General features: G+C 41.5%; 2 protein-coding genes and 1 non-coding gene across 3 annotated transcripts; all 3 read left to right on the forward strand.

Annotated features, from left to right (window-relative positions):
• The first annotated feature begins 7,474 nt into the window (after positions 1 to 7,474).
• On the forward strand, positions 7,475 to 8,845 carry LOC139710416 (uncharacterized). The gene has a single exon (XM_071622334.1). The coding sequence runs from the start codon at positions 7,475 to 7,477 to the stop codon at positions 8,843 to 8,845; it is 1,371 nt and encodes a 456-aa protein (XP_071478435.1).
• A 97-nt stretch (positions 8,846 to 8,942) lies between these two features.
• Positions 8,943 to 10,897, forward strand: LOC139710418 (uncharacterized). Its single transcript, XM_071622335.1, has 2 exons — positions 8,943 to 9,678; positions 10,188 to 10,897. Exons 1-2 carry the CDS (start codon positions 8,943 to 8,945, stop codon positions 10,895 to 10,897), a joined length of 1,446 nt encoding a protein of 481 aa, XP_071478436.1.
• Positions 10,898 to 14,679: 3,782 nt separating this feature from the next.
• Positions 14,680 to 14,754, forward strand: Trnaa-ggc (transfer RNA alanine (anticodon GGC)). The gene has a single exon. It is a non-coding gene; the product is annotated as a tRNA-Ala (tRNA).
• Positions 14,755 to 14,993: the final 239 nt, after the last annotated feature.

Consider the following 14,993-nt stretch of genomic DNA (forward strand, 5'->3'; position numbering starts at 1 on the left):
GCAGCTGACCTTTTCCGCTTTCCAGTCACTTTCTGGATGGAGCTGTGAATGTCGTTATACTTCTTCTCTTCTTCCATTTTCTGGATGTGATCACATTGTGCGTTCAAAAATTCCTCCTTTGCCCTTCGGCACTCGTATCGCACTTCCCGGTCCAGCTGTTTGTACAACACAGCATCATGGTTTTTTGCTTTTCTTCTCTGATCCATTAGTTGAAGGATATCGACAGTCATCCATTTCTGCTTTGCCTGTCTCGGCTGCTCAGGTATTACCTCTTCCGCTGCTTGTACCAAAGCTTCTGTCAGCCTCATGTTCAATATCTCAGCCTCATCTGATGTCGACTCCTTGTTCAGCAGTTCTCCCACACGCTTTCTATATTGATCAGCTACCGCCAGGTCCGTTCTTAATAGATCAAATCGACGTCTTGGCTTTCGAGATGGATTCCTCTTCGCAGGCCGGTTGATTTTTAACCGTAGATTGCAAATCACTGGAACATGATCACTCCCGCAGTCTGCCCCAGGGCATGTCTTCGTTGCTGGAATCCAGCTATGAAAACGACGGTTGATGGTGATTTGGTTACGCACTCCATCTCCTGGACTGCACCATGGCGGCGTTTCGGCTGTTTGAACCAAGTGTTCTTAATCACTTGTTGATGTACCATACGCCTCTGAATCCATTGCTCACCACGTTCGTTCCTCTCTCCCAGCCCATGAGGACCCAACACATCGTGCTCGCACGTGGTTACATCTCTTCTATGTCCAACTTTGGCGTTCATATCCCCCATGACGATATTTAGTTCACCTGGCTTGCACTGCCGATATGCCTCCTTGACACTTTCGTAGAATTCTTCGATTTCATCTTCTGTACACGCGCTGGTAGGTGCATAAAGCTGGATAATATTACAGTTGAATGGCTTGGAGTTCACTTTCAAGACGATCACCCTTTCTGAAACGGCGTAGAATCCGGCCATTGCAGACGCAATCTCGTTTGACATCAATATCCCGACTCCATTATATATGTGCCTTTCTGTTTCCCGAGTAGACCATGGTGTGCCCGTCCACCTTTATTTTCCCCGCTTGCGGCCAGCGCACCTCTGACATTCCCAGAACATCCAGCTTCAATCTCTTCATGTCCAGAACAACGTTTGCAAGTTTTCCTGCCTGTTTTCCTATCTCACGTTCCATGTGCCTATTCTCTTTTCCGATTTTAGCTGCATGGTAGCATGATGATGGTCGAGGGAATCTCGTGCTGTTGACGACTCAGCGCTACCGAGTACGTTGTCTCGAATAGCACCAGTACATATATTCATATTGCATCATTGATTCTCATAGCAATTTAAGACGGTGGTTTGCCGTTGCCTTCCGAATCGCAGTGGCTGCTAACTAGCCTGGTCCTGCCAGTCGATGGGAGTTGTCCCGCGTCTCCACGACACTTCGCCTGCCAGGGTGACATTATATACCGTAGGTCTGATCATTTCACACCCGCCATACAACGTCAGCCGGCTCCTGCTGCCAAGCCGACTCAGGCAATCAATTTTACAACTACCTTCCTTGAATCTCACAACATCATATCTGACTCCCAATTTGGCTTTAGAGAAAAACATAACACAACTCATGCCATTCTAAGTTTAATACCATTTCAGCTTCAATCGAAAAATCCTGTCATACTATCAGTTTGTTCTTAGATTTTTCTAAAGCATTCGATACTATAAATCACGACATTCTGTTATACAAACTTGCGCACTATGGTATTAAAGGTAAGGCTCTGGAATGCTTCGAAAGTTATCTTTTTGGAAGAAAACAATTTGTTACCATTGATGGATATAATTCGTCTACGGTAAGAATCACGTGTGGAGTTCCCCAAGGAAGCCTTCTTGGTCGACTGCTATTCTCTATTTATGTAAATGACATTCGATGTTCTTCGAGTGTTCTCTCTTTTATCCTTTTTGCTGATGATTCAAACGTATTCTATACTCACAGTGATCCTAATAAGTTAGTAGAAGTTTTAAATGTAGAACTTACACATGTAACAAATTGGATAAAAGCAAATAAATTATCTTTAAATAAACAAAAAACCAATTACATGTTATTCAGTAACTCTGTTTAACAACTTCCTGACCAAGTGATATTTGATAATTCTGTTATTAAAGAAGTCAAGACTACAAAATTTCTCGGTATTACAATTGACAATAAGCTAACTTTGAATTGCCATATTGATAATATTTGTAAGATAGCTTCAAGAAATATTGGCATCATTAATCACGTTAAACGGATTCTCCCCAAGTCAGTGCTTCTTGTTATATTCAACTCTTATTCTTCCTTACATTAATTATGGCGTAATGGCATGGGGAAGTGCAATACAAACTAAAATGGACAGGGTGCTTCTCTTGCAGAAAAGAGCGATGCGTTTGATATGCAATACCGCTTATAGATTGCACACTGTTTGTTTAAAGAAAACCGTAGTCTTAAGATTACTGATTTATATCGTCTTCAGCTGGGTTGTTTTATGTACAATGTAGAAATTAAAGCTACTCCTGCTGTATTTAAGGAAATGTTTCGAAAAAATAATGTTATACATAATTACTCAACAAGGTATGCGAATGATTATCATCTTCCTAAAAATAGAACTAGTTTTGCTAACAGAAATTTCATGTTTACTGGTCCTAAGCTTTGGAATTCCTTTGATCGTTCACTAAAACAAGCTCAGAGCTTGAATAGCTTTAAGTATAAGCTCAAAACTGTGTTTCTTGATAAGTATTAATAAACAGTTTTGGTAATAAAACGTATGTACATTTAAATTAATGTTTTCTAGAAGTACTTTCATCAAGTATACTCGGAATTTTATCTTCTGTTTCATTCATTATTCTAATGGTACACTAGTGTACACTGTCGCTTCCCTTTGATCTTGTAATGGTAACCAAATAGTAGAATGATTTTATACGCTCAGATTAGTTTCACGTCTGTAGCTACTACAGAAAACATCGAAGGTACATTCAGCAACGAAATGAATCAAAGTTAACGAACCATAAACAAGCTGCTTATATGCGATATAATGTTCACCAAAGAGGTAAGCAATTTAAATATGATTGTATTAAGTCTTATATATAGGTTTTCCAGGTCAAATGTCCACCGAGATAAACCAAATGTCAAATAGGTAGTTCAAATGTCCATTCAGCTAAATAAATGTTCATGACAGAATATGGTATCAAATTAGGCAATTCAAATGTCCACTTAGGTATGAAATGTCCGCACAAAATATCAGACAAGAGACAATGCAGTTCAAATGTTGCATGGCAAAATATTACAGAGAACAATGCTCCGGGAAACCATTGTCAGATAATGTTTTCAAGTGTCCATTTCCTACTAGACAGTGCTTTCTTGAATCACAAAATTATTATTTCACATAGGTAATTGTATCGTTTAGGACATGTTTTCCAAGTGAAATGTCCAGTGGCTCAAACACATTGTTCAAATGTGCATGTGTATGGTAAGAGAGATGAATGTATGTCCACAATACAATGCAGTTAGCAATAGGCAGTTCAAATGTCCATGTAGGTATGGAATGTCCATGAAGCACACGTCAAATATCAGACTAGGTAATTTAATTTCCGGATAGCCAAATAAGTATCCAGATGACTGGAGCAATGTCTCATAAGGGAGATCAAATGTTACATAGTGATTTCAAATGTCCATAGTCTTAAATACTTCTTATTTAAACCATATAAATCGTAGCCTTACATGCATAAACGCACTCCTCAGTAATTAGTCTTGCATTAACTTGTCATATACACAAACACAGGTCCATACGGTGTCAAGATAAAAACATATTTTATTGAAACTTTTTTAGAATGCATACAGACATAATCAATAGGGCTAAGCTGACATGAATCTCATGATAGCGGTGTACGTGTAACTTCCTTACGTGCAATTTATTATTTCATACGAAAGAATGAGGATTTATGGCATGAGACTATTCACTTTTATTGTCTAAAACATAACGAAAATCATTTTCTTCAGACTCTTTTTTTGTTTTTGTTTTTTACTACCGAATGGCCGTTCTTGTACTCCCTTTACTGCGATTGTGTTGCAGGTCAGAAACAAATGTAAACCTGTCATTTTTATGTCAATTTCTCAAGTTTAAGTTTTCTAAAGAACGTTTCTTCTCAGGCTTGTCGGACGGACTTTGGAAATAGGACGGTTCCGGTCGGGGCTATAACCATTTATCATTTATTAATATTTCATATTCCTTTTTTTTTCTAACTATTTTCTTTTCCTGCCATCCTCTCATTTTTCTTCCCATTTTTCTCTCTCCCCCTTTTTTTTTCTTGCCTAAAAAGTGGTGCAATTCATACCTTGCCATTCACTTCGAAAGACCTGCTTTTGTATTTCCTGAAAAAGATTTTTTTTTCAGATAGGAAATTGCGGATCAGCAAGAGAAACATAGTTATTTCAGTGGTGTCACTTAAATTGTGTTGCATAATGTTGGTATAGACTCCATAAGCAATGCTTATCATCATGTTTTCGAGTCAAAGGATATTTGAATTACCTATGTAACATTTGAATTCCCTGTGACCGACATGATACTCTCATTGACCTGAGATGACGAAAGAATTTCTATTGTGTGGACATTTGACTTGACTATGGACTGCTTATGTACCTACATGGATATTTGATTTCTCTAATGCCATTAGAATGACTACAGTATATCATACTTGCTTTTGAGCAATTTGAATTTGATTCAGAAAGCCTATGTTCTTGTGCGTGCAGAGCACCACACATCAAATGCCAGACTGCGGTGGCAAGAAATATGAGATTTAATGAAATCTTTGCACACATTGTACAAAAAATTACCGAAAAAGAAAATATTTGTAAATGTTATGATAGGAATTCCATCGATTTTTTTTTCAGAATAGAATTTTCCAGGGTCGGACTACAGTTATTTCCTTGGTCAGGAAAAAAAAAACACACACACACAGGAAGTCACTCTTCATAATAATGATTCTTAAGTCTTTTACATCACTCCATGAAAATACGGTAGTTCTTTTGTTCATTTTCTTTCAGTTCATAGATATTTTTCCTGTCATTTTATTGCAAATGCAAAATTGCCTCTCAAGTTTCAAATTTCGAAATTTATGCTTCACCGCTCTTTGGAATTCCCTAGATTTTGAATAAGAAAAAGGCAAAAAAAAAAATTGGTGAAACTCGCTTTGTTTTAATAAAGTCATGACAGATTGTGTGTGAATGAAAACCCAGTTGTCTGCGCCTGATAATATCCATCAGGATTTCATATTCTTTAGAAAGATAATACTCTTTGCCGTGTTTTGGAGTCAACTGACATCTAAATCACTTACGTAGCATCTGAATCACCTATGTGAATGACGTGATATGCTCTCATTGACCTGAGGTAACCACTGTTTCTAAGAAGCAATTCGATACTAAGGAATCATCTATCACAAGGAAGTCGGCTGGTTCCAAGATCTCGAAAGCATCTACAATCTCGTCGAAGAGGTTGGCTGTTGCAGCTGAGACTGCAGCTCTGCAAGAGAAACTTGCTGCACAAAAGCGTCAGAACGAACGTCGGAAGGAGTTAGAGCGTCTCGAGTTGGAAGAAGATGCTCGTAGGAAAGAAGCTTCTTTTAAGATGGCGCAATTACGCAGAGAACTGAAGGCACAAGAGGCATTGATGAGAGTGTATGAAGAGGACGATACTGCATCCTCCATCACAGTGAGGTCATCTAAGCAGCTGGTTGGATCATCTCAGAAGGAAAAAAGTGCAACAATCGTGAAAGAAATGTCACGAGAGAAACGCATTCCTAGAGCTGATGATCATCCATTCCCTTCAAACCAGAAGTCGTCGAAGACAGAGGCCCTAAATCCTGAGTCACCAGTCTTCTATCCAGCTTCCTATCACTCAGATGCCAAGGAAAGGGACGCTCTTACAGAGGCGCTTGCTCGAGCGATGACACTTATCAGACTGCCTATTCCTGAGCCTCCTGTATTCATGGGTGATCCTCTACAGTACCCTGACTGGCTGTCAGCCTTCACAACTTTAATCGAGTGTCGAGGAATCCCAGCTGGTGAAAGAAATCACTACCTCAGAAGATACCTTGGAGGATCTGCTAGAGATGCTGTCAGTGGCTTCTTCTTGCTGAGATCAGCAAATGCCTTCGATCAGGCCAAGGCGGTGCTTGAGAAACGCTTTGGTAACCCCTTCACGATTTCAGAAGCCCTTTGGTCTAAACTTGATGCATGGCCAAGAATCGCCAATAAGGACCACAACGGCCTCCAAAATCTCTCAGACTTCCTGCGACAATGTCTGGTGGCCTCTTCGGAAATCAAAGACTTGCAGATCTTGAACGACATGCGAGAGATTGGCAAGATTTGCACGAAACTTCCTGACTACATCGTACACAGGTGGAATCGCACAGTAGCGACGCTCAAGAAGAGCAGTGGACGATATCCATCCTTTGAAGAATTTGTCTTGTTTCTGACAGAGGAAGCTGACATCGCAAACTATCCTTACGTGACGTATGAGACTGCAAAGACCGGAAAAGACCGGAACCGACACGTCAGTCAGACACAGGAAGTAAACAAGAAGCCTGCAATTCGGCAACAAAGGACGACTTATTCGACAGCTAGCAAGCCAAATGTGGCCAAGAGAAGCTGCATCTTCTGCGAACGACAGAACCATGGCATAGAAGAATGCCGGGAATTCAGTAGGAAACCAGTGGAGCAGAAAAGAGAGTTTGTGAATAAGGAAGGACTGTGCTATGGGTGTCTTAGCAAAGGTCATTTGTCGAAGCAATGTCCAAAGAGGAGTGAATGCAAAATATGCAGTAAGCGTCATCCAACGTGTATGCACTACGACACATTCAAACAGTCAACTGCAGAAGGAAAACGAGAAAACAAGGAAAAACAAGAAACGCAGTCTACCAAGGCCAAGGAGACTCCCAAAGAAAAAGAAATAAATTGCCACAAAGCCATATCAGGTACAGACGCTTCTCTCACATCAATGGTTCTGCCGGTATACCTGTCAAGTCTGGACAGTATCGAGAAAGAGATACTGGTCTACACTCTGTTAGACACAATGTCAGATACAACCTTCATTGCAGATAGTGTTGGAGAAGAACTGCAGGTACCATCACATACTACTACATTGAGGTTGACAACTATGACAGACAACTGTACGACTATTCCATGTAGGAGATATGAAAACCTTGTAGTTCGTGGTTTCAAGTCGGCCGAAAAGATACCACTTTCTGCTGCATACTCCAGGAACTCAATTCCACTTGATGAACCTCACATCCCTACACCAGAGACAGCAATCCAGTGGCCTCACCTAAACTGTCTCGCAGACCAACTCGCACCAAAGCAAGACTGCCCTGTAGGTCTGCTCATTGGATACAATCATTGGATACTCTCAGACGTACTCTACAGACAACTTTGATGCATTCGGGCAATCATATCATACTGTCAGCATGAAGGTAGAAGCTCCTATTTTGACTGACAGTCAATCAGACGTGAAGTATGTCTACAAGACACAGCTAAAAGATGTCACGACTGCAGGTTTCCTTCAGATGATGGAAAAGGACTTTCATGAAATCGAAGGAACAGATGCAATGTCTCAGAATGACAAGAAATTTTTGCAGATCGTCAGCGATGGAATCAACCAAAGGGATGATGGATACTATGAAATGCCCCTCCCCTTCAAGAATGGTGAACCCACTCTACCGAACAATCGACAAGTTGCCATGAGTCGACTCAAAGGATTGAAGAGTCAGTTCCAGAAACGACCTCAGTACAAGGAACACTACATGACATTCATGAACGAAATTCTTCAGCGAGGTGATGCAGAAAAGGTTCCTGCGGAAGAATTGTCAGTTGAGAACAAGTGGTACATACCACATCATGGGGTATATCACCCAAAGAAGCCAAACAAAGTGAGAGTCGTTTTTGACTGCAGTGCTCGTTACCAAGGAACCAGTCTAAACGATCATCTCCTACAGGGCCCCGACCTCATCAACCCTCTCATTGGACTCCTGTGTAGATTTCGCCAAGGACCCATTGCCTTCACGTGCGATGTGGAAAAGATGTACCATCAGTTCCGCGTCATGAGACAGCATCAGAACTACCTTCGTTTCTTGTGGCGGGAAGATGGAGATCTTTCCAAGACTCCAGTGGACTATCGAATGAAGGTCCATCTCTTCGGCGCCACTTCCTCCCCAGGATGTGCCAACTTTGGACTAAAGCAAATCGCGAAGGACCATAAGGAGCTCAGCATAGAAGCTGCTGACTTTCCTACAAGAAACTTCTACGTCGATGACGGTCTAAAATGTGAATCTTCTAAAGCAGAAGCCATTGACCTCATTCAGAAGACAGTGAGCATGTGTGCCAAAGGTAACTTGCGTTTGCACAAGTTCGTTAGCAACAGTCCAGAAGTCACAAGCAGTATCCCTGAGTCTGAACGTGCTGCTGTTGCCAAGACTAGTCTTGAACTCGGCCAGCAAGACGCTACGCCCATTGAACGAGCACTCGGCCTACACTGGTGCATCGACTCTGATGAGTTCTGTTTCAGACTTACCCTCAAAGACCGTCCCTTGACAAGACATGGGATTCTTGCAACAGTTGCCTCCGTCTACGATCCGCTCGGTCTGATTGCACCCCTGGTTCTAGTTCGGAAACAGATTTTCCGGGAGATGTGTAGAAGCAAGATGGACTGGGATCATCCTGTTCCTGGCGAGCTCCCCTCCACGATGGGAAAAGTGGAGACAGGAGATGTTGAAACTCAACAAAGTGAAAATCCCCCGTTGCTTCCAACCATAAGACTTTGGAACTCCCAAGGAAGTTGAGCTGCACCACTTCTCAGATGCATCATTGACAGGATATGGTCAGTGTTCCTACGTGCGTCTAAAGAATGAAAGCGGTCGCGTCCATTGCTCCTTGGTTATGGCAAAGGCACGAGTATGTCCTCTCAAGCCAACAACAATCCCAAGACTGGAACTCCAAGCAGCTACTCGTTCAGTGAAAATTGCCAATATCCTGGACAATGAACTCGATTATATTTCTGCCACACACCACTTCTGGACCGACTCACAAGTTGTTCTTGGCTACATACACAATGAGACAAAGCGATTCCACATGTATGTTGCCAATCGCGTCGAACGCATCCGTCAGACCTCGCGTCCAGAACAATGGAACTATGTAGCCAGCGCAGAAAATCCTGCAGATCATGCATCAAGAAGATTGACGACAGAAGAAATGCTGGCTTCAAACTGGCTCACAGGACCCAAGTTTCTTTGGGAGAATGAGATTCCTCCTCAAGATGTTACTGCAGAAATCTTTCCGGATGATGTTGAAGTGAAATCTGCCACTGTTCACGCAACACAAGCAGAGACTTTCACGTCCTTCGAAGAAAGGCTGACTCGGTTCTCCAGCCTTGAAAATGCACTGAAAGCAGTGGCAGTAATAGTAAAGTGCTCTTACAGGAAAAGGGGTCTGAGCATTGACGAAGTAGAAGCCAAACAAGTAGCAGAGAGGAATCTCATCTGCGCAATCCAGAAGGAAGCCTTTCGTGAAGAAAGAAAGCAACTCGACAAATCAGATTCCCTAGCCACTTCGAAGTCCAACTCACTGAGACAGCTTGACCCGTTCCTAGATGACCACGATCTGCTACGGGTGGGAGGTCGGTTGAAGAAGGCAGAAATGATGTATGGTGAAAAACATCCTGTCATCCTACCAAAGGATAGCCACCTCTCTAAACTTGTCGCCTTACACTACCATCGAAGAACGGCACATCAAGGAAGGAATCTAACCATCAATGCTATTCGCTCTGGTGGTTATTGGATCACTGGTTGCAGACGCATTGTCTGTTCTCTTATCAGCAAGTGTGTTCACTGCATCAGATTCCGAGGCAAGCCAAGAGGACAGATGAAAGCCAATCTATATACCACAAGACAGAGTAGAACCTTCACCTCCTTTCACATACATACTGTGGACTCGACTGTTTTGGTCCCTTCATCATCAAGGAAGGGAGAAAGGAGTTGAAGCGATATGGACTCATTCTTACCTGCATGTCAATGAGGGCTGTACACATAGAAGTGCTAGATGACATGTCTACTGACGCATTCCTCAATAGTTTGAGATGTTTCATTGCAATCCGAGGAAGTGTTCGCCTCATTCGTTGTGACCAAGGATCAAATTTCATGGGTGCAAAGCACGAACTAAAAAAGGGCCTTTCTGAACTGGATGAAAATCAAATAGCTACCCAGTTACTGAAGATCAACTGTGAGTTCAGGATGAACCCGCCGGCTTCGAGCCACATGGGAGGAGTCTGGGAGCTGCAAATCAGGAATGTCAGGAACGTCCTGAATGGTATACTTGATCCGTCGGGCACTCTACTCTCAACTTCTTCTCTGCGAACGTTCCTGTATGAAACGATGGCAATCATCAACAGTAGACCTCTGACCGTCGAAGATCTGGAGTGTCCTGACGGCCCACTCCCATTGACTCCCAATCATGTCCTGACAATGAAATCAGGTCTCGTATTACCCCCTCAAGGACAATTCGTGAAAGAAGATCTCTATCTCCGAAAGAGGTGGAGGCGTGTCCAATACTTAGTCAACCTCTTTTGGGCACACTGGAAGAAAGAGTATCTTCACACCCTACAAGCAAGAAAGACTTCGTCACAGCCACAGCCAAACATTGAAGCAAACGACATTGTCATCTTGCAAGACGAGAGTCTCTGCAGAACGGACTGGAGAATTGCCAAGGTCATTGAGACCATCTCCAGTGATGATGGTTTGGTTCGAAGAGCGACTCTTCTTATGGCAACTCCAGATCTAGACGAGCAAGGCCAACCACTCCACAAAAGAAGTGTAATTGAACGACATGTTCACAACTGATCGTTCTCATCAAAAGCTCATGTGACTATGTTACATTTTTTGAAGGCTTTCACGGTACTTTGCTGTGACATATTGACTATTATTGTAATATACTTCGCTATTGGTTTGGTATCAAACCTTTGTTTACAAAAAAAAAATCAGATGTATAATAAAGTGATTAATGTGAAATAAAATCATAGATGATTTTGGGTGGGAGTGTGGCAGCAGTCCCCAGGTTGCTGCCGTGGTAACAGTTACTCTCCCTGGCGGTATTGTTAGATGCGCGATGTATATAATTTTAGTGATTATTGTATAAGTGCATAATTTTAGTGTAAAACATTCATTAGAGATATATGAATGACAAAGCAATTTCATTGTAATTTGTGAAAGTGAATTAGATCTTATTGTTGTATATTTTACTTATACAATTTTCTTTACAGTTTCACGGGTACGACGTACTGTTGTGATAACCACCTGATTGCAACATATATCGTCCCGTTTGTCAACTGGTATTTTATTGCATGGGCAGCTACAACATATACATGACTTGCTTGTATATCCATAGTACGGTTCATGTGCCCTTGTAAATAGTGTATATAATTATGGTGATTTTGTTATTTCACTCAGCCTTATCTTTGATATCATTTTGTCTATAATCTGTAGGGGGACTACATTTAACAAGCAGTGCTTCAAAGTAGTCCCCTCCACATTTGTATATGGTGTTATTCTATCTCAGAATATCACTATATTTTGTATATACATGTAATATACTCTGTATAGTTTTGATATAATGTCCACTCTGTGTTATACCCTGTATATTCTATCATACAATGTCCACCATGTGGAATACGAATAAATTTCATTTCATTTCATTTCATTTCATGGTAGGACCTACTGCTGAGAGAGTCTCCTTTTCATACGGAATGACGTCACAATGAGGTTTGTTGGATGTAGATGCAAATGCGCACTTGTTGCATCAACAATAATACGGGGTTGCCCTCTCCAGAGGTCAAGGTACTGTACTATAAAGCTGCGTTGACTGCACTGTAAATGGTGACGTCACAGTGAGGTTTGTTGACTGGTTGCGCACTGGTTGCGCGTGTATCTAACGAATACGCGTGTTACTAACAACTATAAAAAGCAGCGTCATGATGGAGTTGTCCTTTCCGAGGATCAAAGTTCTTAAACCCGGATGACGTCACAATGGAGATCTGCGTTGCAGCTGCATGTATGTACGCGATACTAATACTAATGTTGATATCAAACAGCGTGTTTCTACAGAAAATCCGATAGACCTAGCATTTGCAAGCACGTAATCAAACAGTGCGCTAACGCAGAACCGGGTTGTTTCTACAGAAAGCGCATAATCGGTTGAATCCGATTCTCCACCTGAATGCAGGTGTGACCGGATGTCTGGAAAGTTGGCTGGTGCATTGTGGGCCTTATGATGCGGATGCGATCACCGATTGAACGAAACTGAGCACTGGGCCTGCTAGCTAGCCTAGCCCTGGGCCGGCCGGCCCGGCCTAGTATGGGTACAAGTTACAACCGGCTGCTGGACGAATTTGTTTTCATCTAACTTAACGTTAGGGCTCCTACTCTAACGTTAGCTGCAACGTTTATGGATTAGGAACTAGTTTTGTTTTCTACCAATTCTTTGGTTCGTCAATTTTTCACGGATCTTAAAGGTACTAGCCCACATTTGCAAACCCACGAAAATCAAAACTGCATAAAACAGGTCCAATATGACTTCAAGTACAAGTTATAACAGTAGCATACCTCACCTGTTGCTCTTTGTCTATACCATTCGATAAAAGAGAGAAAATCATCGTTTTAAAATCAATTTTCAAACCGGGTCAACCCGACCCAAAATCGAATTACGAGCGCGGGCTAGCTACGTACTAACTGCGACAAGCCCCAACGTGCAGCGTTGGGGCTGTGCCGTTTTCGCATTCAGATCGAGGAGTTGTACAAAACGGGTAACGTTTCGGCGCTATATTTCCTTAATTTTCAACAAAAACTACTAGGAATACTTACATTGGTCGTTTAAACCTAAATGATTAATTTCGGCGACTGTTTGATGCATTTCATTGATTATGATGCAGAAAATGTTGTCTTATAACGCGAATATCTTCAGCTCACCGATGCTCACTGAAACTCACAATCACTTGCACAGGCGCACAGCATGCATGCATGCAGTGCAGTGCATTGAGAGCATGCGTAATGCGTACTTATGGATATAGCAGCAAGTCTCTCCACTGTTGCACTAGGGCAGGCCGCTTATTACTCCTAAAAAATGTAGAAAATTTTGCAGTTTCTAGACAAATGGGTGAGAAAAACCAAGTCGAAAAGGTAATGTATTAATTGTCACTGTGTTTATGATAGAAATTTAGCCGTGCTTTATTTGTGAAGTCGCCGTGAATGTGGCAGTGATTTTTGCTCCCGCTCAGCTGCGAGGTAGCCGCCAGGACCGCGCGGTCTCCGGGGCTAGCTACTAGTACGTACATGTAACTTACACATGTATCGCATGCAAGTAGTACGTACGTGGACCGGAGCTAGGCGAGCGTTATACGCATGCATACGGTGCATTTTCATTTATTTTTATGAAAGTAATTGACTAATTGGAACGAAATTTTGCACAGGTGTTACTGCAATCATACCCAAACTCCATGCTAACTATGAGACCAATTGCTGCAGGTTTACAAATGTGGGCTAGTACCTTTAAGGTTGGATTTTTATAACTGGATTATCACATGTGACGAGACAACAGCAGTTCACAGAGACACAGCTTCTGTCGCGTCTGACTGAGTTCTGTAAGTTCTATCAATTCTAACTAGTTTCTAGAGTAGAAGTAGAACCTCCTACTCAACTGTTGGGCTAGGCCCAACGTTAGGCATATTTCTAGTCTAACATTTAACGCTAACAAGTTAAGATAAAAAACGATTAGATTAGGGCCTACACGTTTTAGGCGTAAAGAGTCGTTGGGCCTACTGCGACTGGATACTATTTACAAATACTAGCGTTACTAAGTTAGCTCTAATGTTATAGACTATTCATGTTAGTGATTTCCACATTTTACAACATTAACGTTCTACTTGTCATTAGGCCTAACGTTAGATTCTAACGTTAGGCCTAAAATCCAATTTTATTTAAAAAATCACTTTTGCCGTGAAACAAATATCTCTAACAATTTAGCGTTAGTAACAAGGGTGGTTCTAAGAAACATTCCATATTATAGGCTCTATTTTTTAACATTTTTTCTTATATTTTTCTTGAGACTACTTGGGAACGCCCACAAAAAATCCTTCCAAACTAACATGTTAATCAATAGTTTTAACGTTAACGTTAACAGTTAAGTATTATTCTAATATGAATATTCTTGAGATGACATCATCTGTCAATCATTGCTGAAGTACAGAAAATGAGAAATGTTTAACAAACGACATTTGGAATGCACATTCCTCTCGACTCAGCATAACTTAGATTGCATGTTTCTGTCATATTATCATTGTGACTAACAAAAAACATGGCGAGGGAAGGTGTAACTGTAACTTTTATTCCAAATCTAACATGTTAGAACCTAATGTCTTTTGAGTTTTGTTAGATATTTCATTTTATTTGTTACAAACTCAAAAAGCTGCATCACTTCGGTGATCCCTCGCACTTATCCCCAAGTTGAATTATCCTTCGGGTTTATGCCAGGTTCAAGTGTGTGCGTGTGTGTCACACACAAACACACTGCTATAGCTTCTGACCACCCGAGCATTGAGAATTAAGGGTTTCTGGGACGAACACTGCACTAGGGCTTTCTATAGCTCAGTCGGTAGAGCACCGGTCTGGCAATCCGGAGGTCTCGGGTTCGAATCCCGATGGAATCCCATTTTCTTTGCTCACTTTTCCACTAATATTTCAGTAGACGTACTTTACTACTGCATTACATACTGTCTTTACCAATGACTGACAGATGAAGAATAATATTGATCAGAAATGTCTTAAAGTAGATCTAATGTTAGAACTTGTAGTTTGGAAGGTGTTTTCTTTTTTTTTGTGGGCGTTCCCAAGTAGAGTCTAACGTTAAAGGGATGGTACAGTATTGGTGGAGATGAGAATTGGGCTT

The sequence above is a fragment of the Diadema antillarum genome, unplaced genomic scaffold (genome assembly GCF_040938485.1).
Source record: "Diadema antillarum isolate AM-2024a unplaced genomic scaffold, OU_Dant_1.0 seq00001530_RagTag, whole genome shotgun sequence".
Taxonomy (NCBI): Eukaryota; Metazoa; Echinodermata; class Echinoidea; order Diadematoida; family Diadematidae; genus Diadema; species Diadema antillarum.

Coding starts and splice junctions, on each gene's coding strand:
- LOC139710416 (XM_071622334.1), top strand. CDS start 7,475: ATGAAGGTAGAAGCTCCTATTTTGACTGACAGTCAATCAGACGTGAAG.
- LOC139710418 (XM_071622335.1), top strand. CDS start 8,943: ATGGCAAAGGCACGAGTATGTCCTCTCAAGCCAACAACAATCCCAAGA. Junction 9,679..10,187: donor CGATCTGCTACGGGTGGGAG/GTCGGTTGAAGA, acceptor GTTGTGACCAAG/GATCAAATTTCATGGGTGCA.